Source organism: Melopsittacus undulatus, chromosome 4 (assembly GCF_012275295.1).
Source record: "Melopsittacus undulatus isolate bMelUnd1 chromosome 4, bMelUnd1.mat.Z, whole genome shotgun sequence".
In the NCBI taxonomy this organism is placed as follows: Eukaryota; Metazoa; Chordata; class Aves; order Psittaciformes; family Psittaculidae; genus Melopsittacus; species Melopsittacus undulatus.
In genome coordinates, this window is record NC_047530.1 from 47042200 (window position 1) to 47069246 (window position 27047).

The 27047-nt window shown below is 43.9% G+C and overlaps 2 protein-coding genes across 3 annotated transcripts in view; both read left to right on the top strand.

The window, feature by feature from the left end:
• Nucleotides 1–2868: 2868 nt before the first annotated feature.
• TMEM229B (transmembrane protein 229B) lies at nt 2869–26031 on the top strand. 2 transcript variants are annotated; one of them, XM_031049034.2, is made up of 3 exons: nt 3013–3033; nt 15251–15362; nt 22340–26031. In XM_031049034.2, the coding sequence occupies exon 3, from the start codon at nt 22366–22368 to the stop codon at nt 22867–22869; it is 504 nt and encodes a 167-aa protein (XP_030904894.1). In that variant the 5' UTR covers nt 3013–3033; nt 15251–15362; nt 22340–22365; the 3' UTR covers nt 22870–26031. The 2 variants fall into 2 exon arrangements, with proteins under 2 accessions (XP_005149311.1, XP_030904894.1); XM_005149254.3 differs by lacking the exon at nt 15251–15362 and having other exon boundaries at nt 2869–3033.
• Nucleotides 2936–27047, top strand: part of RAD51B (RAD51 paralog B) — a 466503-nt gene continuing 442391 nt past the window's right edge. The window contains exon 1 of the transcript XR_004080584.2: nt 2936–3033. The gene's annotated coding sequence lies outside the window, so the exon portion shown is untranslated. The remainder of the gene's footprint in view (nt 3034–27047) is intronic.

Below are 27047 nucleotides of genomic sequence, written 5' to 3' on the forward strand. Positions count from 1 at the left end.
TCCTTTTTTTTAAACAGATTGCAGCATAACAACAACAAAAACTAAAGACTATTGGCAGTTATTCTAAACACATTTCTGCTTTTAGCAATAAATAGCCACAGAAGCATTTGCAGATACTGTAGTTGTGTGTGTGGGTGCAGGCATCTGCCCAAGCCTCTTCAGCTACTGCGGGGCAGGGTGGCTTTTAAAAGAAATCTGAAACTCTGAAAGACTAATGTGCTTCTCAAGGCTTTGCCAGTTTTCAGTAGAGATAAGGGACGTTATCACTTGGAGGTATCTGGGAAAGGATGCTCCTAATCTTGGAAGTCACTTGTTTTCATCTGGTAACTGCAAGTTGTTGCTTTACAGAGCTATTTTCCAATTATTTTGTCGTTGTTGTTCCAGAAGAGAGACATTTCCTTTTCAGGAGGTGGGGACTGTGTAGCAGTGCACGCCCTTGGTGTCTGAGGTAATTCAGTCCTTAAAGGAAGGAAATTCAGCCTAATCTTCCTTGTGTTGTGCTCTTGTCTACCAGTCTACTTTCAGAGATGTTAATATCTCAGCTGATCTTTGTGCAGGTTCAAAAGTCCTCATCAGTAGGTGTGTTGGGACTTCAGTTGAAAGAGAAATCTACATCACCCTTTGTGTAAGTCCTGCCAGAGCAGGTTTCTGAGGAGGCAGATGCTCACTTTCTATTTCCACGTTTGCACTTTCTTCCCAGGACAATCCCAGATAAGTCACGGAGCAGTGCTGTGACTTGGTTTCTCTGTCAGTTTATCACTGGGTAGCTGCTTGGACCTGAGCTTTCTTTTTTGGAGCGCTTTGGGAATAATGAAATGTAAATACTGAAATAGGCAATTGAAGGAACACACAAGAAACTACTTTCCAGGAGTTTGCTTTCTGTTTTGTTTGCTTGTTTTTTGTATTCTAGTTTGATGTGCACTACTGCTGCTTTATGCTAATGTGCGGTCCCCAGCCTGCTGACACCAGGAATGTTGGTGTCTGTGTCAGAGAAACAGGGCATGAGCAAGTGCTGTTTTGGGAAGCCTGAGTCTGTCCTGCTAACGGATTTTAGATTTTAACTATTTCTGTACATGTAATTCAATGGTCACACCACTGTTGTTTGCTTGCTTGCTTGCTTTGTTTTCCCTACTACAGACATTACAGGTTTTGAAGACAAAGTTCAATCTTAAGCTCTACCTTTCTGCTCACAAGTGTTACAACATGGTCCTTGCTAATGAAGAATTTCTTGAATTACTATTTTCTTTCAAGTGTAGATACATGCATAATTAAAGGTGTGGTTTTCCCAGCACTTTGCATTCATAGAACTGAAGGTTTTTTGGTGAAGAAGGAACTTATCCCTGCTGGACTGTGGCCTGTGAGGCAGATCTGACAGGTGTTACAGCTGAGAACAGGTGTTAGGATAGCATGGGGGTAGCATTTAATGGCTGACGAGTTCCTTGGTCTGGCTCTTGGTGAAGCCCCGTGGGTGGCCTGAGCGCTGGTGCCAGGGTAGGGGCTGACTGAGCAGGACTGCATTGTCCTGAAGTTAGGTTGGCTTGAAGCCTTTTGGAGTGTTCATATTTCTGCACCAAAGGAGTTGGGAGTGTGTTGCAGTTGCTTATTTTGTATGATTTTTTTAGTCTTTTACAGAAATCACATAGACAAGTAGGTTGACTGTAAAAACCATTCTCAATGTTCTTGTGATTCCAGGGAAACACTTCTAAAAAATGTTGTTTGCATGTGTCTGATGAATAGTTCAGTGGAAACCTATATCCAGCTTTGACAAAATGCACATAATGAAAATAGAACGTGTGCTAATCATTTCTGGAAACATCAGCTTTAGAACAATTTATACCAGAACTAGCTAACAACCAAGTTCTTTCCTGATTTCTTGCAAAAATACCTAGCTGTTGAAACAGCAACTATTTCTCATTATAAGAGAGTCTCCAAAGTAGATGCAAGCCTCAGTGCTTAGACAAGAAGGTGACTCTAGAATACCTGTGTTACATTGATGTAACTAGGGGGTTTATGTTGTTCATCACTCCATTAATCTTGGTGGGAAGACTTTGTTGGGGGAGGATTAGTTATTAAATCTGTATTTTTAATTGGGGTGGTTTTGTAGTCCAGTATTATCTAAATAAAAAGTGTAATTTGTGTGGGGTTTTATATATAATTTTTTTAAGGAAAATGATTCTCTTGAATTCCTGTTGGACTTTGCTGCTCAAAAACTCTGACATTCATTAGGATATTGTCAAGATCCCGTTTGCTACAGTCTGCCACATAAATGTCCTTGCTCTAACGTTTTTACATGCAGTTAATCCATAAAAATGCTGTGCACAGACATGCCCATGGAGTGTGAGATCTGACAGGAGTATGATGTTAGATACTTGTGTTGGAGCTGGCACCCTGAGGCACGACTTTTGTGAAAGCTGGGAGTGTGGCATCCTAAATGTCAGCACTTGAGAAGTAGTACAGCCCCAGCTGATGGGCTTATTTCGCATATTGGGAGACATCTGGGAAAATAGAGATAAAGCACTTTCTGGTAGACACTTCAAGGGTTAACCAAGACCTTGACTGAGATAGTAGCAATGAGGAACCTTTGGTCAGTGGCTCCAGTGAAATTGCTCAGTGTGTTTACTGTGGCTCAGATCCAGGACAGTGGGAGTAGAAAGACTCAGTTTTACCAGAGGAGTGGTGGCTGCCAGGAGCTGTTCCGGGTAGGGGGGCTGGTACAGGTTCCCCTCTGGTGCTCTGAAGAAGTAAGGTTTGCCAGGGCCCAATGTGCTCAAGCTAAGTTTTCCATACACATAGCTCTTTCAGTGTTTAAAGCTGCTCTTGCACTGTATTTCATTTAAGATTAAACTGTACTTCTTTGGTTTAGGAAGGCTGTCTGGTTGGTGTATTAGCTGTTGGTCACACGCACCTGGTCCAAAAACAGCTGGCATCTGAAACAGCTTGGACTTGCTGGAGGCAACCCAGTTGACCTGCGAATGCTGTGAACCAGGACCTGACCAAGAAGCGGGAGAGCTCCGGGATTCCTCCCTGGAAAAGGTAAGGGCTGGAGGGTAGAACTGGTGGGGGTGCACTCATAAACCAGAAAACCAGAGCAGTTCTCTGAGTACAGAGCTGACTGCATTGTCAAATGGGACCTTTGGAAATTTAGATCTGTAGGATGTATTAAGGATGGCAAATAACGTGAAGTTATTTCCATCGGTTCAAACCTCAGGTTGCTTTCTGGAAGTGTAAGATCGTCATTTGCATACTGCTCTTGATTTCTGTCTGCTTTGAGCCACATCATTCCGATTGGTTGCAGTTTATATTGCCAGACTTATTCCAGTGTTATTGTTTCTTTAAAACCTCACATTCAAATAGCCTTAGGCATTTAAAACAATTAGGACAGTGGAGCAGCATCTTTGAGCTAAATCAGAGCAGTAGGTAAAGAGCAGAGGATTGCTCTCCCCAGTAATACAAGCAGAGGAGCACAGGTGTGAGTTGGATGATGAGGAATCTATTCCTGGCCCTAACAAGCAGTGCAGTCTCTGCACCTGATTCACTAGTGTGTTGTTCTGCTAGTCTTCTTAGACTTGTTTTGCCAGTCTCTTGTCTGTTATGCTTCCACAGAGTGGATGTAAAATGCTATCAGATTGAAAGGGTGATTTTTATCTCAAAGCGACACTTTATATTGATCCTGGTAGATGGGCTGGACATTGTGGGAATAGAATGGCAATCTTCAAACCCTGTAGGGGTTTCAGAGCACTCTGTGTGTCTGCAGTGTGTGGTGGTGTGCCCTCACAGGAGGTTAAGCGTAGGTGCTCTGATAGGCTTGCAGTGGGTCAGGCTACAGTATTGTTTTCCTTGCTGTGGATAAGGTTTCATGGGTAGGTCGTGCACAGTACTTTAACTGGGAGCTCGCTTTGAATATGTAGGTGCTACATATATAGAACTTAGATTGATGTAACACTTTCCTCCCTCAGCCTATCCTCTATCAAGGGGCTCATTATCCTCTATGGCAGTACCCAAGAGACCCTGTGCTAGGCTATTCTGTTGTCCCACTCTTGTGGAACAACATTCTTGCTCTGATAGACCCCTGTCCCTCTCAGACTGGGGAGCAGATCCAGTCAGCTGCTGAAAAAAAGCAGTAGACTTAATTGTGGCAGTGCTAACAGTGTGAATAGGCAGGGTCAGCTGCTGCCTCAAGCTCCAGCTGTGATCTTGATGCCCATTGTGTAGCTGAATACAGAGTTTCAGTTGGTCAAAAAGTGTCATCTACTGAGCAGTAAAGTCCAGGCCAGTGCTGCAAGGTTATGACAAAGCAAGTGTCAGCAGCTTCCTGAGGAGGCTACTGGTGATGGCTGAGTCTTGGGATGAGTCCAGCCAGTTTGTCAATTATGCACTTATGAGTACTTCTGTAGAAGGCTGTGTCTGACAAGTGCTCTGGTGTATGGTACTATTGCTGTGAGCAGAGCAAATGCTGCTGATCGCATGCCCTCAAGAACCGTCAAAGGAAGCACAGACGTTTCCTATTACTGTTAAAACAAAAACTGAGCACTGTATGGGCACAGGAAAACATAGATCCATTGGCAGCAGAACAAGACTATGAATTATTCACTCCTCCAATGCCTCCTGTATGTTCCATCCGCTCAGGCTGTTTAGGATGCTGTCTGCTGGAGATGCAGACAGATCTCCTTCCAAAGCCATGGGGGCACGACCCTGTAGGTTATGATCACCACTCCACTCAGCTTGTCCTCCATGAGACTGCCTTATGTGTGGTTGTGACATCCAAAAGGACACAGAAGTAACCTTTGGTCTTCCTGTGGGCTGTGGTAGGAACTCTTGTGACATCAGTGAAACTGGGCTGTGTCTGGTATTGCCAGCCTGGAATTGGCTGTGAGGTGAAGGCAATGAGTTAGGACCAAGATGGGAGCACTGACTACTCTGGCCTCTTTTGCAAAAGGGAGGTAGTGCGGCTGCAACTTTTATGTAGAATGGCTTTGGGTTTGGTAAGAGAACTTGTACTGTCAGTTTGGTCCTGGCTCTGTCTTGTAGAGAAGCCAAAGTGTCTAGAAGTTCCCTGAGCACAGACAGGATTTTTCTCCCCATGGAGAGGAATGTATTTAAATGGCTGTTTGGGAGCATCTGTGAAAAATGTTTTCCCCAACTTGTTTACTAATGGGCTTTTGTCTATGTAGTGGTTGTCAATTAGCAGCTGAGTTTGAAAGGCACTGAGGACTTATGGAGCTTCAGAGACTGAATTCTCCTCTGATTCTTCCATGAACTGCTCTAAGCTCTGGTAAGGTGTTGCTGAAGTATTGTTCAGAGGCTGTTCCTCAGCATAAAATGCACATACTTAGATGCAGAGGGGTTTTACTTTTTTTTTTTCTTTCTTTTTCTCTCCTGCTGTTGGTATGAAGATTCCTTCAGCCATTTCACACACCCAGGCTACACCATGCATGCTGTGTTGCAGACTTTTGAGCATTTCCACATTTTCTTTCTGCATCTTCCAGAATTTCATTGGTGTTATCAGCGCTGTTTCCAGCTACTAAGAAGGAGAAAAAATGACTGCTACTGCTGAACTCAGGGCACTTGGCTATTAGGCTTTTGGTGAGGGGTGTTCAGATTTTTAGTGTGGGAAAACCTACTTGTAACTAGCAACTGCTGTAGGAATTATGGGCTTCTTAAAGCAAAAGTTTAACTCTTACGTTTATAGCTGTCTTGTAATGTGCCCTACCCCATTTGAGAGCACTTCAAATGTTCTTAAAGAACTTTGAGGAAACAAAGTGAATGGTACTTCAGTCAAAACAAGACACTACAACTTGTGTCCAGAGCAGTTTTCAGCTTCTCATTATGCCTGCTAGCTGGATTTGCTGTACACTGAGCTGCCTTTGGAGTTGTCCTGGTCTGAAAGCTGAGTGAAGCTCTGGAGGCTAAGATTAAAATCCCAGACCGTGTTTGAAGAATCCTCACTGAAAGAAGTGGTGGAAGCTTCCTGTGGGGGGGGGAAGATTCTCCAGCTGGGTGAGAGGTGGAGTAGGTTTCGTGAAGGATCTCCAGGAAGTAGGGGTTGGTCCTGAAGCAGGTAAAACACGTTTGTCTTCCTGTGGTCGTGACAGAAGTGAGATGATGATAAACTGGAAGAAACCTTTGCCTTATGTTATTGGCTTTTTTTTTTTTTTAATCAGCAAAAGAAGTAGATGAGCAGGCTGTGGATTTGTGGTTTCCATAGTGATATAGCTGTGAAATCTTTTGCACGGCTGAGCTCTGCCCTTGCTGCAATCACTCTTGAAAGCTGTGAGTATTCAGCTTTCCTGCTAGGGAAATGTAAATATACATCAAACATGGAAATGGCTGAAAATGCAACTGCATGCTCATGATTTGATATATTTGCTGCTACCTGAGGTTGTGGATGTTAGGATGCTCATCGCCATTGTGGCTTATTTCTCCTTTGTCCATTGCTCTGCAATGAAATGGCTCATCAAACTGTTGTAATACCAGAGTTCTTGCTGGATGTGTTGACTTGTATCCTTTGTTTTCTCTCATCTGTACATACATACACACTGCACAACACTGATGCCTGTGACTCTGCTCACTCACACTGATACCAAACACACACTTATCAAGAAACACAAGCTTAACTCTTTCAGGGCATGGTAACTTATTAGAGCTCCATTCTCTGAAGCTTGGAGAGGTATACCTCATGTATATATCTTCATGTATACTTCATAACCATTGCTTCCCTTGTTCCATGGGCCACTGAAATGGGCTGCATGTGACATTAAATCATTGTTTATTTTAATGGTCATTTTGAGATTATTTTAATAGTCAGAACATATGACCTTGGGGGAATTTTTGCCTGTAGAGAGAGCTGTTTGTCACTCTGAGTGGTTGAACTTGAGAGCTGTTAAAGCTGGCTTTCAAAACAAGTTGGAGTATGGAATTTTTCAGCATCCCAGCTGATGGCTTATCAGTGGGTCATAGAGGTAGAAAAAGGAAAATGCTCAGTGTGATGAATGCTGGATGCACCCACAGATAGGCATGTACCAGTCCTGCACATCCACTTGTATAGTCCAGTCTTCATGAGTCACTGTCATTTGTTCATCTTCCTTTTTAATCATACTGCTGCTGGATGCTTCTCTTGTTGTTTCCCTGAACAAATCTTCCCCTACCTTCAGCATTTGTTTTGCTTGTCTGATGGATGTAATGGGTCATCTCTTCCCTTTATAGAAAGGAATGTTATTTATTTTCAGAAAGCTAATTAGGTTGCTAATGAGAAGCTCTACTGCAGTAATGTTTCCTTTAATTACTCACTCTTAAGTGCTGTACAGAGAAGCTTATTGAATATGCTGTTAAATATAAATGCTTGTATCTGGTGTAGAGATGCACCTTCAGACTCCCTGAAAGAAACGCTTTGGCAAACTTGGGAATCCATGTGACACAGATGAGTGAGCAAATGAGTCTGATCATGAGAGCCACCTCATGTGCAGCCTTTTTGACTCCATCTGATTACGATGCTTCTGCAAGTGACTGGCTGCAGTTGCTCTCTGTATTCCAGTTTTGGTTGACAGCTTTTGGCAGTATCGGTAACCAATTGTGCTACCTGCCAAACTAAACTATAGTTATGTGCAGCCCTCACACCAAATAGTTTAGTCTACTTAGCCAGATGGCAGCCAGAGGCACAGTGGAGTGACTCATCCAAAGTCATGTTGCAGATCAGGGCAAACCTGGTAGTAAAGCAGAAGTGTCGTCAGTCCTGTGTAAGGGTGCTGCACTATTTGGCCCTTTGGACCTCTCTTATAGTAAGCTATGCTGACCCTAAGACTTGCATCAATTTGTGTATTGCTTTGTGAGACAGCACAGATTCTCAACAACCCCATCCATGTATCCACTTTAGGAAGGTCTTTCTGTTTAGAATCATAGAATCACAGAATAGTTAGGGTTGGAAAGGACTTCAGGATCATCTAGTTGCAACCCCCCTGCCATGGGCAGGAACACTTCACACTAAACCTTGTCATCCAAGGCTCTGTTCATCCTGGCCTTGAACACCACCAGGGATGGAGCATTTACCACTTCTTTGGGAAACATGTTCCAGTGCCTCACCACCCTAACAGTAAAGAATTTCTTCCTTATATCCAATCTAAACTTCCCCTGTTAAAGTTTTAACCTGTTACCCCTTGTCTTATCACTACAGTCCCTAAAGAAGAGTCCCTCCCCAGCATCCTTATAGCCCCCCTTCAGATACTGAAAAGCTGCTATGAGGTCTCCATGCAGCCTTCTCCAGGCTGAACAGCCCCAACTTTCTCAGTCTATCTTCATATGGGAGCTTCTCCAGTCTCCTGATCATCCTCATAGCTGTCCTCTGAACTTGTTCCAACAGTTCCATGTCCTTTTTATGTTGAGGACACCAGAACTATATACAATACTCCAAGTGAGGTCTCACAAGAGCAGAGTAGAGGGGCAGGATCACCTACTTCAACCTGCTGGTCACAATCCTTTTGATGCAGCCCAGGATATGGTTGGCTTTCTGGGCTGTGAGCGCACACTGAAGCTGGCTCATGTTCATTTTCTCATCGACCACCACCCCCCAGTCCTTCTCCGCAGGGCTGCTCTGAATCTCTTCTCTGCCCAACCTGTAGCTGTGCCTGGGATTGCTCCGACCCAGGTGTAGGACTTTGCACTTGTCATGGTTAAACTTCATGAGGTTGGCATCAGCCCACCTCATAAGCATGACAAGGTCCCTCTGGATGGCATTCCTTCCCTCCAGCGTATCAACCGAACCACACAGGTTGGTTTCATCTACAAACTTGCTGAGGGCACACTCAATCCCACTGTCCATGTCACTGACAAAGATGTTGGAAAAGACCGGTACCAACACCGATCCCTGAGGGACACCTCAGGGTCTCTGGTGGTCTCCAGCTGAACATTGAACTGTTGACCACAACTCTTTGAGTGCGACCATCCAGCCAGTTCTTTATCCACCGAGTGGTCCACCTGTCAAATTGATGTCTCTCCAATTTAGAGACAAGGATGTAATGTGGGACAGTGTCGAACACTTTGCACAAGTCCAGGTAGATGACTTCAACTGCTCCACCCCTGTCCATCATTTCTGTAGCCCCGTCATAGAAGGCCACCAAATTGGTCAGGCAGGATTTCCCCTTAGTGAAGCCATGCTGGCTGTCACCAAGCACCTTGTTGTTTTTCATGTGCCCTAGCATGCCTTCCAGGAGAATCTGCTCCCAGATTTTGCCAGGCACAGAGGTGAGACTGACTGGTCTGTAGTCCCCCGGGTCATCCATTTTCCCCTTCTTTAAAATGGGGCTTGTATTTCCCTTTTTCCAGTCATCAGGAACTTCACCTGACTGCCATGATTTTTCAAATATGATTGCCAGTGGCTTAGCAACTTCATTTGCCAGCTCCTTCAGGACCTGCGGATGGATTTCATCAGGTCCCATGGACTTGTGCATGGTCAAGTTCTTAAGATGGTCTTGAACCAGATCCTCTCCTGCAGTGGGCCCAAGGTCTTCATTCTCACAGTCTCTGTGTCTGCCTTCTAGGGCTTGGGTGGTGTGGTCAGAGCATTTGACAGTGAAGACTGAAGTGGTGAGGACTGCTTCTCCATCAAGTCCTGGTTGCTACTTGCTTATCTTTTTCATGCTTTGTGGTAGAAATGTCAGTGCATTTTATAATTGCTCTGTGAGTGCTACTGGATTCTAGATGATATTTTAGTTTTAGTACTTCCAGCATAAGAGGTGTTGAGTGGGTCTCCAGTGTCCCCTACTTTTTGATTGCTGAGCCTTTGTGCAGCTCTGCAAAAGAGGTTTGCTTTATGGCAGCATCCTCTGATGTCCAATTCCTGAGTCTGCTGTTAGCCAGACTCTTGGAATTCTTTACACACCACAGCTCTACCAGGGAAGATGGTGACAGAAGGCTGCTGAATGGGGGCCATTTCCAGGCATTAGATGATGTTCCCTGTGCTTATATACAGATCGTTGTAGACCTCATTGGAGAAGGGGTGAAGGTCTGTCAGTGTTGTGAATGGGGTGTAAAACTTCATACTTTGTACTTGTGGTGCCAAAGTGTCTAAGTGTGGGTGACTGAAGAGTGACTTGAGTATAAGAAATACTTGAGAAAATTATTATCAGCATGAGTTAGCAAAAGTCACACTCCAGTTCTTTTCAAAAATGGATGTGCACTGTTAGAAGTATCTGTGCTCTACACATGCACAACTGCTTTGGCTGAGGCACATTCATTTAAAAGTTGACTGTGCATATGTAGCATTCAAGTTAACTTTGCATGTCTTTAGCTGTGGAAACTCTGAGACAATTAAGACAGATTGAAGTAAGTTGATTAGCTGCAGTGCTTATTCTGGGTTCTCAGTTAGTAGAAGCCCGTGCACAAAGAGCATGGTTGGAAAATGTCAAGGTGTTTTATTTTGAACGCCTTGGCATTGTTATGAAGCGTTACACAAAGCAGTGGATGTTGTGCTGTTTAGCGTATGTGTAATGTGGCGGGTCTGTTGCATGTATTGAGACTAGTTATATAATGGAAGCATATTTAGGTTGCTTTACGCATGGTGGAAGATAAAAACTGAAATTCTTACTCATCCTACCAACAGTTTATTGCCTGAGTGATTGTCATAAAAGACCTTACATGCTGCAGGTTTGTGTACCTCTAGAAAGAAATGGACAGACTCTAGAATGGCATGTGTTCCTCTGGGATTGTCAATAGTAGATGCATATTTGGGCATGAAAATGACAGCTTTTAAGCATTTTACATAAGCAGGGACAGGGTAACATATGGTGCCTCTCTGGTTCCATTTGTTATGGGTCATCTGATGCTTGTTTGTTGAGCAGATTTTAAAGATGGTTTACAAAGAATTTAGGGCTTGAGGGTTTTGGAAAGGCCTTTTTTTTGGTGGCCAGTGTGAGCAGTATCAAACAGTTTTAGATAAAACTGAGGAATTCTTTTCTAGTCTTATAAGACAGCTCAGTTCCCAGCACACAGATGAGAACTGGCATCTTTGTTCAGCTGGCTCTTTGCCCAGAGGCATGAAGTACCTATTGTTGCCCTGAAGGAAAACAAGATAAAGAATAAAAGTCTTGTTTGATAAGACCTGAAATTGCCCTATGTAACCTCAGGTATTTCACTGAAGTGGATAAATGAGTGCTGCACATGCTTTAAGCACCTCTGAGTAGGTACTGGAGAGATGCAGGAATTGAAGTATCAGGAATGCTCAAACTCCAGTTTTGTCTCCATCTCTAGCTATCTTCACAGGCTTTAGTAACTACAGATGGGAGCTCATGGAGATAAAGCTTGCACATGAAAGTACCTTTTTAAGTGCCTGAAATTCATGAATGAATTTAGTCCTTTGTGTGTGTGTCAGACGTTTGTATGAAATTCAAAAGCTAGTAAAACTGGGTCATGCAAATAATTAATTTGCTAGAATGGTATCATGGTGCAGTAACAGTGTAAGGCAGATTACTGGAGGCTGAATCTCAAAGAAGTAAGTCGCTGTCAGAGGTGTGTTTCAGTCAGTGAGATCTCAGTGACTACAAAAAGGAGGGATCAGCTTTTTGCCAGGTAACTTAAAAATTGTGTCTCCTAAAATAACAAGCAATTGTTTGGAGCATATCTTTAATCTTTTATCTTCAGGGGATGGCAAAATAAAAGCTGAAAAGAGGAGTTAAGGGCACCACAAATGAAAGTTCCTGCCAGAACTTAGTATGACCCTGGGAAAGCCCTGCTCTGCTTGAGAGCTCTTTCATTCATTAATGGGACAGGACACTCTTGTCCCCCCTGGGTAAGGCCATTCTGTCTAAGTACAAAAGGACAATTACATGGTAGTTGGGTAGAGGCTAAGGTTACAGTTCAATGGAAAGAAGCCAGTAGAATAACCCTTCCATTAAAAGGCCTTGCCTGCTTTTGAATGAGACTCCAGGATGGCAGGCTTGCCTTCATGCTGCAGAGGATGGCACAGCTGTGGTTGTTTTCTGGTTGTGCTTACTAGGCCTGTGAGGAACTGAGTCCTTTGACCAGGTGCAGACTGCAGTAAGCTTCCTCTTAACAAGTCGACAAACAGGAGTGAAGGCTTGGTACTTGACAGAAAGAGAAACTAATTATGGGAGGTGTTAAAGGTGAACTGAACTTCACAGATGGGAAGCCATGGTCTTACCACTTCCTCCTACACATTCTTGTCGGAGGGAGGGGACAGCATCTCTTCCAGGGTTTCAGCTGAGAGTGTTCTGTGTTTCACAGTATTTGGCCACTAGGCTGCCATGAGACTATTCACAAATAAGTCTTTTTCTGGGAGCTGTGGAAAGTATGCTCAGCTCAGTATTCCCTTCTTATCAAAATCAAGTGCAACATGGTTTTCGAAGGAGAAATAATGCATTTTGCTGGGTCAACTGATATTGTGGATGGGTTAAAGGGGGCAGTAAGTTTCAGATACTCAGGCCACCTTTGGTCAGATCAGAGACAAACCCGATACTCAGTTTCAAACAGCTTCAAGCCCAAAGTAGTAGGATCAAAGCTACTGAAAACATAGTCTGGGTCTGCAGTAGCTAATTCTCCCTGCTATGAGTATTTTGCTTCTGGAGCCCAGCACTGGGGAAGAACTATATGCATCACATCCCCAGGTGGACAGAGCCACTGGGCCACAAACTCCTGCTCCTTTGCACTTGTGTCCCCACATGTTCCTGGGGCCTATGTCTTACCACCACAAACACTTTTGTGAGGGGAATTCAGAGTTGGTGAAAAGTACTATCTGGACTGTCCAGAGGGACATACATGCTTTTGTAAATGAAAGAGAAGCTCTGACAGTGAAAACATGAACTTTCTGTATTGTGCATCAACATGAGTTATCTGTTCTGGAATGAGCAGCTTCCAGAGCCAAGTGAAAGGATCCAGAGTCAACTGGTGTCTGACCTCTCTGGGGACCTGGGCCAATTGGTGCCTGTGTTTGGATTGTGAGAATGCTTTATCAATCATTGGGAATTAAATATTTATGAGAAAAGAGCTGTGTTTTGAAACATTTTCTGTTTAAAGCCTGAAAACCAGAATAAATGGGATTCCAGTTTGTAGTCCTACAGCAGCAGTAAATAAGAAGGATGACATGGTATGATCTTTGAGGCACAGACTGTGTTTCCATGTGTGTTTGTGCAGACCTATGGTACCTTGATTTACTAACACCTAGCCACTCCTGCTGGTAGTAATATTAAGGGAATATATGTCTTACAGTGAGGTATTCTGACACAACTGAAGATGCAAGAAGTTCAGCTGTCTTAAACTTATACTTTTGAAAGGTGGGATGTTCAATTTTGTCTATAGTGCTACCATCTGGGACAGACGTATGCATTTGGAACCTCCCGCCAGTGATGGGTGCTCCTACAGGGCTGTGACTGCTGGAGATGATACACAAAAGCCTGTCTACATAAGCCACAAAGATGGTGTGTTTGTGGTTGTAACCTGAAGGCAGTTTCCAGATACCTTGAGGAAGTAACAGCACTACAGCACTAAAAATGAAAGCCTTCTTTTGCAAAGATGTAAATAGCAACAAAGTACCCAGCACAGAGGAGGAGTATGTCTGCTGTGTAGAACTAGGCCCTGAAACCTAAGTTCTTGTTGGCTTGTTATTCAGGAGAGAAAAATTTGACTGGTCTACAAAGACAAATTTACCCGAGTGATGCACTTACAGGCTGCTGCTTGTTTTCTGAATTGAACTAAACCTGAACAACAGAGTGCAAAACTCACCACTAGTTTATTTGCACATACAATATATTTCCAGTGCTGATTACACACTTTGCAAGCCAGTGGTGACATGATTAATCCCTATGCTAATTGATGGGCATCAGTCAGAGGAACTCTGGGAAACTGTTCAGAGAAGGTGCCTTTCCCGGTTGTAGGCACAGTTGCGTACTTGAGGATCTGTCAGACGTGGTCAGTAGGGTTGAGATTTATCCTCTTCTACCCTTCGTTTCCAGGATGTTTCTAACTCTGAGGACCTGTGTGAACTTGAAATTAAGAAGAAGAGGTTCCACAAGGATTCCTTTGGTGAAAAGGAATCATTTAACAATCTGCTAAAGATTCTCCATGGGAGTTGTTAGGAAGAAACTTGACGAATCATAGTCTGGTGAACAGCAGATAGCATAACTGGTTCTTTCACATCTTTGCAGAAGTTTAATGTTGGAAAGGAAAAAAAATATATCTTCAGGAGGGAAAAGGATTTTCTGCAGAAATGCTATCAAGAGAACTCTGAAAGGGGAAAGGGAGAAGAAAACTTTTTGACAGTTTTGGCCTGTGTTTCTGAAGGTGCTTTAAAGAGTACGCTCTCCTGTTTCACCTGTCTTTATGCAGTGCCTTCTGCTTGCAAGGTATAAACCTAAATCTGCTTAGACCAAGATGTTAGGTTTCATTATGATCTGCAGCGGTTCTTTCTCCTAGGTGAAGAGTGACTGTAGTTGCTAGCTGCAGGTGTTTACACTATCCACACTATCCAGTTACCTACTATCAGTTGAATGCTGGGAGTTTGTAAAGGCTTGTGTGCTGGTGAAGGGTAATATAAGGAGAGGGAAAGGATTCTTTACAGCTGTGTGTATGTTGCACAAATTTTCCAGTAAAAGAAGCAGCTCACTGTCTGAAATGCTGCTTTGAGTGTTACCTGCAGCAAAAGAGGAGAGACTGCCTTGGATCTGTCAATAGTTCTAAGGTTTTTCTTTCGGGTTTTGTTTTTATGTATTTATTTCTTTTTATACACACTGCTGTTACAGATGTAAGTGACTTGGATTGTGTCAGGGCATTAGCAGGCTAGGATTTTAGATACTCTGACTTCACTGCCTTGATCATATTTTTCTCTGCCAAGCTTCATTTTCAATGTGGAATAAGTTTGGACTTTTTGTCTCTTCTCTTTTTATTTTCCTCCCTCAAACCTGGCTTTCCTCCACTGCATGCTGATTCTGGCTCGTTTCTGCAGATTGTTCAGAGAAGCTGGTCTAAGCATATTTAGTTGTTACGGATACTGACCTCTGAGTTGTCCAAGTCAATTTGTTATTTTATAGTGTTGGAGTGAACTGGTGTGTTTGCTTTTCATTTTCCTTTGGAAAGAAGATGGAGCATTTGCTAAAAGAAAAGAAAGGAAAAAAACAAACAAAGAAAAAAAAAGCCGTTTTCAAAAAAGAACTGTCTGGATTTCCATCAGCTTTAGAAACCATGAAAGATGGGTGACACATAATGTCTTGACCTTAATGTTGTCTCTTCTTTATATCTATTGGCTCTCTAGTGACAGTGGAAAGGATATTGGCTGCAGAAAAATCTTGTGAACTCTCAGCATGTTCTCGGGATAAATTCTCTCTCCCTCTCCATTCATCACTGTTTCGGGTTGCCTTTTGCTGGTAAGCCATGATGTGCATTATGTTCTTTGAATGTCAGATTTGCTTCAGTCACCTAATGCGACGTATTAAGCTCAAGCTTTCAAAACCAGACATGAATATTGATTGGCACTGTGCTTGAATGCATGGTTAGAAATGAAGAGGTCCAGCTCCCAGCTGCTTACAAGTCAGGCAGTTGTCCATTGGGGGACCTAGGCCTGCAGTCATGGGCTGCAAACTTGGAGCAAACCAAAAACGGGTTCTAGAAACTCAGTTCTGCTCTCATTGCAGAGAATGAAATCAGCCTGGACTTACTGTCCAGGTTAAAATAAAGGTAAATCCAGCAACTGAGCACCCAGAACTGAAGGAAGGCTGATAAAGATTGTCAGGGCAGGTTGTGCTCCCCTGGGCATGCCATCTCCTTGGGGCAGATCTTCCACAGTGCTGGCTTCCTCCTCTGCAGTGTTGGTGGGAAGGTCTGCCTGCTCCAACAGTGGGGCTCTGGCTTCAAAGTTCCTGCTTTGTGTTGGGGCCATTTCAGGGACACCTGGGACCTTCCTGTTCACTTGGTTGCTTGGGAGTATCAGCATATGCTGGGGACTTGGGTCAGCTTTTCCATATAGAAGAGGGCAGCAGGTGAGGCTCAGGAGTCTAGCAACAGGCTTGGAGAAGGATATGACCTTACCTGAAAGAGATGCTAGGAAGATTTGGGGATACTACTTCTAGATGCCAAGTTCGGACCCTGTAATTTTTTCACAGATTTGTCTTGCAAGTCTGGTGGCTTGCTTGACTCTTGAGGGCTTTCATCTTCTGTCAGGAGCATACATGGCCCCTCTTGGTCACTGTAAGTAAAGAGCTGCTGCCTTTATTAAAAGGAATGGTCACTGTGGGTTAAGGTGTGTTTGAGTTAAGATGATGCTATGTGTGAGGCAGGGCATAGAAGGTCTCACCTTTCTGCACTTCTGCTGCCATTAATGAGATCGCAATAGCCAGAAAACTATTGTTTAAACTATGTCTTCATTCTATGATTCTGTGTTTTCTCTGTCCTCTGCAAAGTCCCCTCTATGCTCCCTGCCAAGAAAACCCTACCTCTCTCCTTCCTATTGTGAAATGGTGCCTTCTGGGCAGCCCACACACAGGCATTACCGGTAAGAACTACACTTCTCCATCCCTTTGGCTTAGTCTCGTAATTGGATTCATTTAATCTCCTTTTGTCGTCATTCTCTTTTACTGTATCCCAATTCTCTCTGGAACAGATTTGAAAGATAGGCAGGGATCAGAGACTGCCAGCAGGTACAGAGGGAACTGGGCAAGTGAATGAGGAGTGGCAGGGAAACAATGCGTCTTCTAAGGGAAAGGAGCTAGAGTTGAAAATGAGGGGGAAATACAGATTGGAAATGAGCTGTGCTTTGTTTCTTGCAATATGTGGCGGTGTGGGTGGAACTCAGAGGAAGAGAGACAACAAGCATCCTGATGGAGATGGAGTCCAGAGAGAAAAGCAGCACAAATGATTAATACATTCAGAACTAACCAAAATCCCAAGGCTCCAGATCCGTCCTGAAAGCGCTAAGAGTAGAGAATGGACATCAAGTCTGTATTTGGAGACATAGGTCTGTGGCATGCTTTTAGCTTCATTGCAGGGCTTGATTAATCAATCTGCTGGAACTATTCCACACTTCATTGCAGTCGAAATTCTATTTTCTGAGCCACAGTTAATTGAGGCTCTTGGTTACCTGAAGGATGAATATCTCCTCAGAGTTATGACTTCAGCACATAAATACCACTAAGACTTTACTCATAAATCTTTAAACACTGATGAACTAATGTCTTGGAGCCAAATCCAGAACCAGTGTTCTATAAAACAGTGGTGCCAGGAGTGATGACACCACACCCTGCACAAACAGAACGCTCCCTTTGGGGAGCATGGTGATCAGGAGAGGACAAACAGGGTATGGCAAGGCAGTTGGCACAGGCAGGGTGAGCAGGGAGGGTCCAGAAGCCTGGCAAGCATAAGAAGTAAGGTCAGACAGTGGTCATCACAAAGGTGCTCAAGGGTGGCATCCTCTTGGCAGAAGGCAGATTAAACAAAGTCCCCTCTGGGCCAGATGCAGACAGAGGTCCTTCAAAAACATGTCCAGACATCTGGCTGTAATGAGTGGCAGAGCCTGTCGGTGATGTTAGATGGTGGCTGTGCAAGATGTGACCAGGCTGATGAGTTTGCTCTGCATGGCGGCAGAGCTATGGTTAAGAGGTAGAATGGCTAAGGAGTGGAAGGGAATCTGAGGAGGATGTTGACTGGTGGAGCTGTATTCTACCATCCCTGGGAGAAGCAAGCCAGCCAGAGTGTTTTAGAGGAACTATTTCTATGTTAGCCGCTTGAAATCTAATTTGCTGATGATGGAAAGCATTTCCATAGCTTTGAATTTAGAAGATCCCTGTTTTCCACGAAACACCACAGTGTGAGCAGCCTCAGTACAAACATGGCTGGCCACATGCAGTATCCATGACTCGTTTGCTCTCTGATGAGACAATTGCATAGATGGCAGTTTCTGGTTTTTAGGAAGCCACTGCCCATCCCACTATAACTGCCTCAGTGATGAATGTCTTCTGTTTTCCTCAGGAGACTGAATAGATATCATACATTCAAGAGCTTTTTGGTCTGTATTACTGTGGCTCCATTAAAAGTCTTGCATCACCAAGTTCAATTATCTACTTGAGGCTTTTCACAAATCTGCATCTCCTGTTGAATCCACTGTTGGCTTTGTGTTTGGATGTTTCTCGCACTAATGTTCTGCAACTACTTTTCAGCTTGATATTGTGAATAGCTGCCCAATAAAACAGTACTTTTCTCCTTCATTTCCCTCTTGGGAACTTCTTGTGCTGTACTGCCTACCAGGCACCAGACAGCTCAGTATGGCTGGGGAATCAGATGCTTGGGAACAGCTGCAATTTTAATTTTTGTAAATGCTCCAGTGACTTGTAACCATTATATTTTACAGTCTCCAGCTTGCGCAATGAGGTGTTGTAGCTTGTTGCAGTCTCCCTGGGTATCCTCCATTCCCTTCTATGTCTTACTGTGTACTTCTTGGATTATTTTGAATAAAATGTGTTACATAAGGACCTGTGATTTATGGATTTGCTTAGTGCTTAGCACAGTGGGCCCAGTTTATATTTGGGCTACCACAGTTCAGCATCTGTCCTGCCTTGGGATGCTCTTAAATCAACAGACAGCATATGGTAAGAAGGAAACTCCCATAGAGTTTGGGCTGACTGGGCATGTGACAGTAGAAGACAAATATTGAGCATGTTGATGCTGGCAGTTCTGGTGAAAGGCTCAGGATTCAAAAGAAGTCAACAGTGGTCTTTGCAGTGGCTTAACTTGTGTTGCAGACATGGTCTAGATTCAGTTATTAGACTTTTAGTGTAATGACTAGATATTTTGCAAAGTTTAAAAAATAAATAGGGAATAAATAGATAACAATTATGTGATATAGAACCAGGGAAGTGAAATCTTCATTGCACAGAGGAAATGATGTGGGGTAGAACAGGACATAGCTTGTTGGATATGTTCCTGTGAGTCTTCAGCTTTAGTGGGCTGGTGTAAGACAATGGAAGTAGCTGTTGAGGGAATCCTTTGAATAAGAAGGGGGGGATCGTCTGTGCATTTGACCTGACTTTGTGAACAGATTTTCAAATGACAAGGAACAGCTTACAGAAGTACTGTGTGCTGTGGTTGCTCCTAGCTAACAGTTCAAATACATTTCATGTAAAGCTGTAGAGGGAAATGCAAAGACTAAGGGCCACAAATAGAAAAGCTTAGAAAGGCTTATTGAAAAGAGAAAAACCCCATACAATCCCTGGCAGCTTAGTAAAACCTTTAGAATAATTTTCTTCCCTGGATAGTGACAGTCTGTATTTCCTCAGTGCCTTACTAGCAATAGAGATGACTTCTTAAGGACTCTTCATCTTTTGCTGTCTCCTCAGATACAAAATATTTCTCCCTGCTGCAGCCATATATCCCCATTCTGACAAAAGATGCCTACAGCCCATTTCCTTCTTACTGCTTTCCCTTACGTCTGTACCTCTGACTATTAATTTGTTCTTTGTAGTGGTTTAACCCCAGCCAGCAACTGAGTAGCGTGCAGCCACTCGCTCACCCCCTGCCAGTGGGAAGGGGAGGGGAATCAGAGACAACGTAAAACATGTGGGTTGAGATAAAAACAGTTAAAAAGAGATAAAAATAGTTAAAGTAAAATATAGTACTAATAATAATGAAAAGGGAGATAACAAAGAGAGAGAAAAAATGAAAAACCCCACAACCCAACCAACCAACAGTGATGCACAATACAGTTGCTGACCACCCACTGACTGATGCCCAGCCCATCCCCAAACAGCAGTCAGCCCTTCCTGGCTAATTTCCCCCTGTTTCTATAATGGGCATGACATGCTGTGGTATGGAATATCCCTTTGGCTAGTTTGGGACAGGTATCCTGTTTCTTCTTCCTCCTGACTTCTTGTGCCCTTCCTCACTGGCAGAGCATGAGAGACTGAAAAGTCCTTGATCAGGGTAAGCATTACTTTAGTAATAACTAAAACATTGGTGTGTTACCACCATTGTTCTCAGACTAAAGCCAAACACAGCACTGCACCAGCTACTAGGAAGGAAATTAACTCTATCCCAGCTGAAACCAGGACATTGTTGAAATTATGTGAGAATGGAGGAATGATATGAGGATTCAAAGTTCTAAGCTCATCAGCTGTGCTGGCTGAAACTAACCAAGTAGCTTTACATTGGCAAACTGTTACTCTCCTCAGAGAGAAAGTTTGCAGTGCCCTTCCTTACGTATCAGCTTCTTGTGGACAGTGTGGATGTACACCCCCTGCATATTTCTCATGTGCTACTTCCACTGCTGTCATGCAGGGTCTCTTGGGACTGAACTGTTAGAATTCTTGGTGACTTTTTGGTCTTTTACCTACAAGCTGACAATATACTGTTGACCTGATCTGTAGCAACTGTTCGGTGTCCTGTGTAAAATGAATTGTGCTGTTAGGAAATGGGTTTTTGTTCAAGGACCCACACCATATGAAGTGCCAAGACTGTTTGGGTGTCCATTTAAGAGAGGAGTGAACAGGGCATGTCCTTTTCAGCATCAATATTCCCCTGTGATATTTTGCATATCAGCATGTTCATTATTATATATCCTTTTTCCTTATAAAATTTCTCTTCTCTCACCTTGCATCAGAATTTCAGTTATACTGCATGTTAATACTTTGTTCAGAGAGGCACTTGTTCACAAAACAGGGCATGAACATTCTCTTTCCAGATGGCATTGGAATGTCTGTATGTAAAGTTGGTGTAGTCCTTTCCTAGCACTTTGTGCCACAGAACTGACAAGTGCAGAACAAAAAAGTTAAATAGGGCCTGATAATGACTCAAGAGAAACCCAACTTGAAAGAGCAACTTTCTAAGAATGAAAGAGGTCAAATACACCATGTGGTGTAAATCTGCAAGGCTTCACTGAAGTTATGCTTAAAATCAGTGACTGGGACAGTGACTGTAGCATGGCAGAGCAATGCTTAGGACCTGTAAATCTATACAAGAAGTGCAAAACCAAATTGTGCTGAAACAGTTCAGTGATAAGCAAATTGTGCCTTTTCAAAACCTCTTCCCCAAGTTTCTTCCTGTGGAGACAGTTAGAGTTTGTTCTCATTTCCTATTTATCATGACTAACCACCTCTCTCTATGCTCAGCTGTTCCTTTTTATTCTCCTCCTTTGTGCTGTCCTGATGCCAAATGTGAATGGATTTCAATGGTTCTCTTGTGCTTTTTGACTTGGTATCAGGCAGTCTGAGACCATAAGAAAATTATTTTACAAATCCCAGCCATGTCATGCATGAGTTCTTCAACAGAAGAATTAACAGTTCAGCTGAATAATGGGTGCAAGGCGCAGTGTCTGAAAGTGTAAAACCACTGACATTTTCTCCTCCAGTTCCCTTTCTGTAGCTCACATCAAAGTTTAGCTTTTCACTACAGTAAACATTTTGGATATAAAGACGGCAGGTGACAGCTGAAAGGGCTCAGGTTTTCAATGGTGTGTTTGTCTAATCTATTCCATATTAGAATCAGAAAAGTAGGGGACAGTGCTGTTTCTTGCAAAGAGCAAAAAGGTGATGTGTGCTCCTTGTGACACCATGGAATGGTTAGGGTTAGAAAGGACCCTAAGATCATCTAGTTCCAAGATGACTGTATTTTTCTGCTGACTTGCAACCAGTAAGTTCTTTGCCAGCCTCACCCGTGGCAAAGCCCTTGTACGTCGAGTCCCTCCTTATCACCAGTGCAATACCAGCTGCATCTCACTTCTCAGGCAGAGCAGGATATGTTGTCCAGGCCCATTCTGAGACTCGGAGCCTGGTAAGGTGCCACCTTTCCCCAGACCTTGTTCAGCCTGGAGAAGGCTCAGGGGAGACCTTATGGCATAATACAGTAAGACTCTTGTCTTCCAATACCTAAAGGGGCCTACAAGAAATCTGGAGAGAGACTTTTTACAGGGGCATGTAATGACAGAACAATGTAATGATAGGGGAATGGTTTTAAACTGAAAGAGGGTAGATTTAGAATAGACATTAGAAAGAAATTCTTCCCTGTGAGGGTGCTGAGGCACTGGCACAGGCTGCCCAGAGAAGCTGTGGCTTCCCCATCCCTGGCAGTGTTCAAGGCTAGGTTAGACGGGGCTTGGAGCAATCTGGTCTAGTGTGAGATGTCCCTGCCTGTGGCAGGGGTTGGAACTGGATGAGCTTTAAGGTCCTTTCCAACCCAAACATTCTATGATTCTATGACTTAAAATTTGCTGTGGTAAAAATTAAGCAATTTAAAATTAACTTCTTTCTCAGATTTGTCCTTTGTGGACGTTTGTGCGTGGTGCCATTGTGAGGGCTTGTGACTTCTTTGTTGACTCCTCTCTCTCTTTCTCTCTCTCTTTCTCTCTCTCTTCTCATTTCAGGGTGCCTGCTGGGGTGTGTCACAAGAATGGCTGCAGCAGAACCCCTGACTGCTTTCTCCCGATGGTACCTCTATGCCATTCACGGCTATTTCTGTGAGGTGATGTTCACAGCTGCCTGGGAGTTTGTGGTCAACTTTAACTGGAAGTTCCCAGGTGTTACCAGTGTCTGGGCGCTCTTCATATATGGCACCTCCATCCTCATTGTGGAGAAGATGTATCTGTATCTCAAAGACAAGTGTAACATTTTAGTGCGCTGTCTCATTTACACACTTTGGACATACCTCTGGGAGTTCACCACCGGCCTCATCCTGCGCCAGTTCAATGCCTGCCCATGGGACTATTCCCAGTTTGATTTTGATTTCATGGGCCTGATCACCCTGGAGTACGCCATCCCATGGTTTTGTGCTTCTTTCATCATGGAGCAGCTGGTGATCAGAAACACCTTGCGCTTACGGTTTGATGAGACTGCGGAGCCGGGGGCCCCCACTGTCCCTGTTGCCTTGGCCAATGGCCATGTGAAGACTGATTGAGCAGTGACTTGGAGCAACACTTAGCAATCTGAGAGAGCCCAGACCTCTGCCACAGACGCTCAGCTCTGGCTCTGACGTACTGCTCCTCGCTGTATGATAAGATTCATAAACCCCATTTTTCTAATGGGGGCGTGCATGGGATGTACCAGACAAAAAATGGAACCAATGAATTTTCTATGGATTTTACTCTTTGGGCTCCAAGGACCAGTATCAGTTACTTGTTAGTTAGGTAATTTCTGATTTTAACTTATTACAGATGAAAGCAGTCCTTTTGCTTACACTTCTATGTGGAGACAGAAGAAAAAGAAATGCTACGGTGGAAATACATCCAAAAAGAAAAACACCCCTATTAAGTGGACGGGCATGGACACGCCAGCTAAGTTAGTGATTGGCTTATTCCATTAGGCAATATTCAGGTGCTTGCTTGCAACCAATACCTCCCGTGGGACCTGAGATGCTGCAGGAACAAGGAAGATCCATCTGCTCTTGAGAAGAACCTAAGACTGGCAGTCTGCTGGGGAGGTAGATGGTGTTCCCCTCATGAGGGGAGCCTCTCCCCAGGTTCTTTCTTGCACCATGAAAAAGTCTGGTGCTGGACATCTTGCTGAATTTATACAGATCTTGTACTTTTTGAAATCTCAGTCCTGATTTCTCACTAGAAATTTTTTCTTTTTTCTTTTTTTCTTTTTTTAATAAAGGCCTTTTTTGCCAAGTGAATTTTACTGTAATCTGTGCAATCTGAATCTTGGCAAAAGGCACAAGAAATAGTGTAAGTCTTCCCATCTTCTCTGTCCCCCCAAAGCAGACCTCGCCTGAGAGTCTGCTGCAGATTCCAGCCCCCATCTTAGCTGTGCAAACCTTGCAGAGACTGTAGAGGCCACAGAGGTTTTCTGTCTCCTTCCCAGGGATTCCTTTGTTTCTGGTGATGTCGATGACTTAGTCTGGCTGCAACCCATTGTATTTGAAGGTCAAAACCTTCATGTGGCTGACATGGCATCCAGGATTTGGGCCTCTGATACTGGTTCTTGCCTTTCTTCAGCACTGACAGATGTATTCTGCTCAATTCTGGCCAGTATTCTCAGTGTATCAAAATAATGTACTTTTTCTTCCCAAATTCTGCTTTAAATAACCACAGCCATACAGTTATGACAATAGTTGGAGTCAGCAAGAGCTGTGCCATGCTGCCTGATGTGTTATTAAAAAAACCCACCCAAAAGTAAAACAACCCTCTCTGAAGAGCAATTCTGCATGCTCTGCCTGAGGGAGGTGTTGAGTTAGGATGTGAGAGCAGCAGCAGGGAGGTGGAGCAGGAAGGAGTGCAGTGGCTCCAATGTACCTGCACCAGGGACAGTCTGAAATTTAACCTGTTGGGGCCATTTGAGGAGTACAGGGAAAGCTGTGGTGCAGGGAAGGTGCTTGACAGTGGCAGCCACAGGTTCATTCATTTGCTCTGGCAAGTCCTGGCTTTTGAAATCAGCAACAAATACAGAGCTTCCAGCTGCCCCATGTATCTTGCCCCTAACTGGTTTATGGGGAAGGTTTGCTGTAGTTGCCCTGCAGGGCCAGATTAATTTGAAGTGTTCTTCCATCATGGTCAACAGAGCTGCAGCAGGGGTCAGTTTGGCTTAAAATGTAATTGTGTTGTAGGATTCCACTCCTGCATTGGAAATGGCTGGGCTATTTCTGTGCTGGTGTCTGTCTCTGGTAGGGAGTGCCCTGCTGTGAACCTGCTCCTTCCCCTGGGGTACTCATTCCTGAGGGCAAAAGCAAGGAGGATTGTTTGTTAGTTCTGCTCTTAGGAAGGCAGTGTTAATCCTTTATTGTATCACATGGCACAGTTATTTTACCCCTTACCCCATCCTTCTCACATGGCATCCATTGCTGGCAATGGACATACAAAAACACTGGTTAGTCAGATCTGCTGTGGGGTATGCAATGTCTCCTAAGGCATCCAGAATACTTAGGTGGGTATTTAGAGTTCCCTTTTTATAGTTCATTAATTTAAAAGAGAACAAACACTGAATAGTTGTTTTTTTTTGTCCATGCTGTGATGCCAGTATTACAAGATCAGAGGAACAGGGTGGAGTTTTGATGGTTTTGGGTGGGTAGACCCAGCAAAATAGTCACCTGACACTGTACATGGGGAAAAAAGGAGATGAGATTTGTACGTGGGACAATGCAGATGAGCTCTGCTGGACCACACCAAGAAGTGGAGGGTGCAGGTGAGAGTTAGGATCTCCCCATTTTGGCCCTGGGTCTGTCAGGGTCACTAAGCAGTGTCTAAATAAAGCTGGGTTGTCCTCTCACAACATAGTTGAAGTGTGGTGTCATGCTGCCTCCTACACCACCCCTGCATCATCTGAAACCCTCAGCTTTGTAAAACATCCTCGAGATCCCTGCTTTCTCCTTAGCTGTTGCAAAACTCTTTTTAAATGATTAAAAGGAGTTGGCAACAGGGTTTGGTGACTCAGCTGCAGCTAGGGCTGGGGAAGGAGAAGTGGCTGTCCACAAAGCTAACCTGGTGCATGATAACAGTCATGTGTCTTTAGAAGGTACTTGCTAAATGACACTGGTTTTGCTCAGTGATGTAATATTTACATGCTCAAACTACGGAGAGGTTTTCCAGCAGCATCTGGTATCATACTCCATTATCCTTATTGCCTGTGCCATTGTTAACAGTGATTGTAGTCTGCTTTCCACTGATGTCTGATGTGTACCACCCAGCTATTGCATCCTCATAGAGTGGTAATTTACATCCAGAAGTGCACTTTACTTGCAGCTTGCACACCAGAAACAGAAAGGGACCCTGCAAATTCGTAAATAAAATAATTATACATAATACCATGTACCTAATGCAGCAGCATTAGCCAGACTTCTCCTTTCTAAGCAACGTGGCTGCAGTCAGAGCTTTGTCTTTTCCGCAAAATCTCCCTTTTTAATACATGTGATGCTTCTTACAACATCTTACAGAGGTGCCCAGAGCACATTACCAGGGTCTCAGTGGCAGCTCGGCAAGAGCTCGGGGGCTGAACTGAAGTTGTAGAGACATTTACATCGAGAAAAAACGCACAAGGCCTAACATTTGTTTGTTTGTGTGTCTTCCTTGGTAGATTAAAGTTGCCTGTTTTGAGTTCACCAGCAATAAAAAACCCTTGTGATTTATCTACCTTGTCCTAACTGCAGCAAGGACAGTGGCCAGTCGCTGCTTTTCTTTTCTTGGGGGTGGTGGGATATGGTCTCTGGTCACCCCAAGATTCCAGTTTGTTTCACTTCTCTTACTTATCTCTTGTATGGTCCACCCTACAGGATCTCAAAGTACATGATGAAATACAGAGTCTGGTGTCCTGTGCACAAGAAGTAGTTCAAGCATTACTGTGATGTCTGTTCATACTCCAAAGATCTTGCCAGAGGGAAATGGTTGATATACAGCAGGGCCAGACTGCATTCTTCATCTTTGGTGTTACGATTGAGAGAAATGTGTACATATGTACTAGGTATTATTGCGCCTTTGGTCTGAGTGCATTTTGTAATTAAAGCAGAATAATCCTATCAAAGCTTTGCTTGACTAGTCCTGTGACTGTGAAAGGTAAAAAAAGACTGCAGGGCTTTAACTGCTGTGAGAATTAGGAAGTGGGTGACTGGAGTCCTCCTCAGTTCAATAGCCTTGCACTGCTGACTGGTTTTCTGAAACCTGCACAGGAAGAAAAGTGAATTCTTTGTTCACGGGAGCTTCTGCCCTTCCTGTACTATGAATAAAACATGAGCCACCACTAAGATGTGAACTGAAACCAAATGTTTTCTGGTTTAGTTTATCCTGGACCCTCAGAGTGTATTAACCAGAGTTTTTAGCTTCAGTTCTGCCTGCAAACTGCAGCTGAACCACCTGGGAAGAAGAGTACTCTCTTACCCTTCCTTCCTGGACAACAGCAGCTGCCAAACCCCTCTGTGATCTGTCTCCTGTTGTAGAAGGAAATGTCTTATGGCGCAGTCCCTGCTAAACCAGAAGCTGTTCCCACCATGCGTCCCCTTGCCCCACTGCTTTGACCCTGAACAGCCAGGTCAAAGAGCTGGTGAGACCTCAAGAACGTGGTGCCTGTTTGGCATATCGCCTCCACTTGTACCTGTCTTCCCTTGCTCCCCTCAGAGTGTCCTGAGCCACCTTCCTTCCACCTCCCACC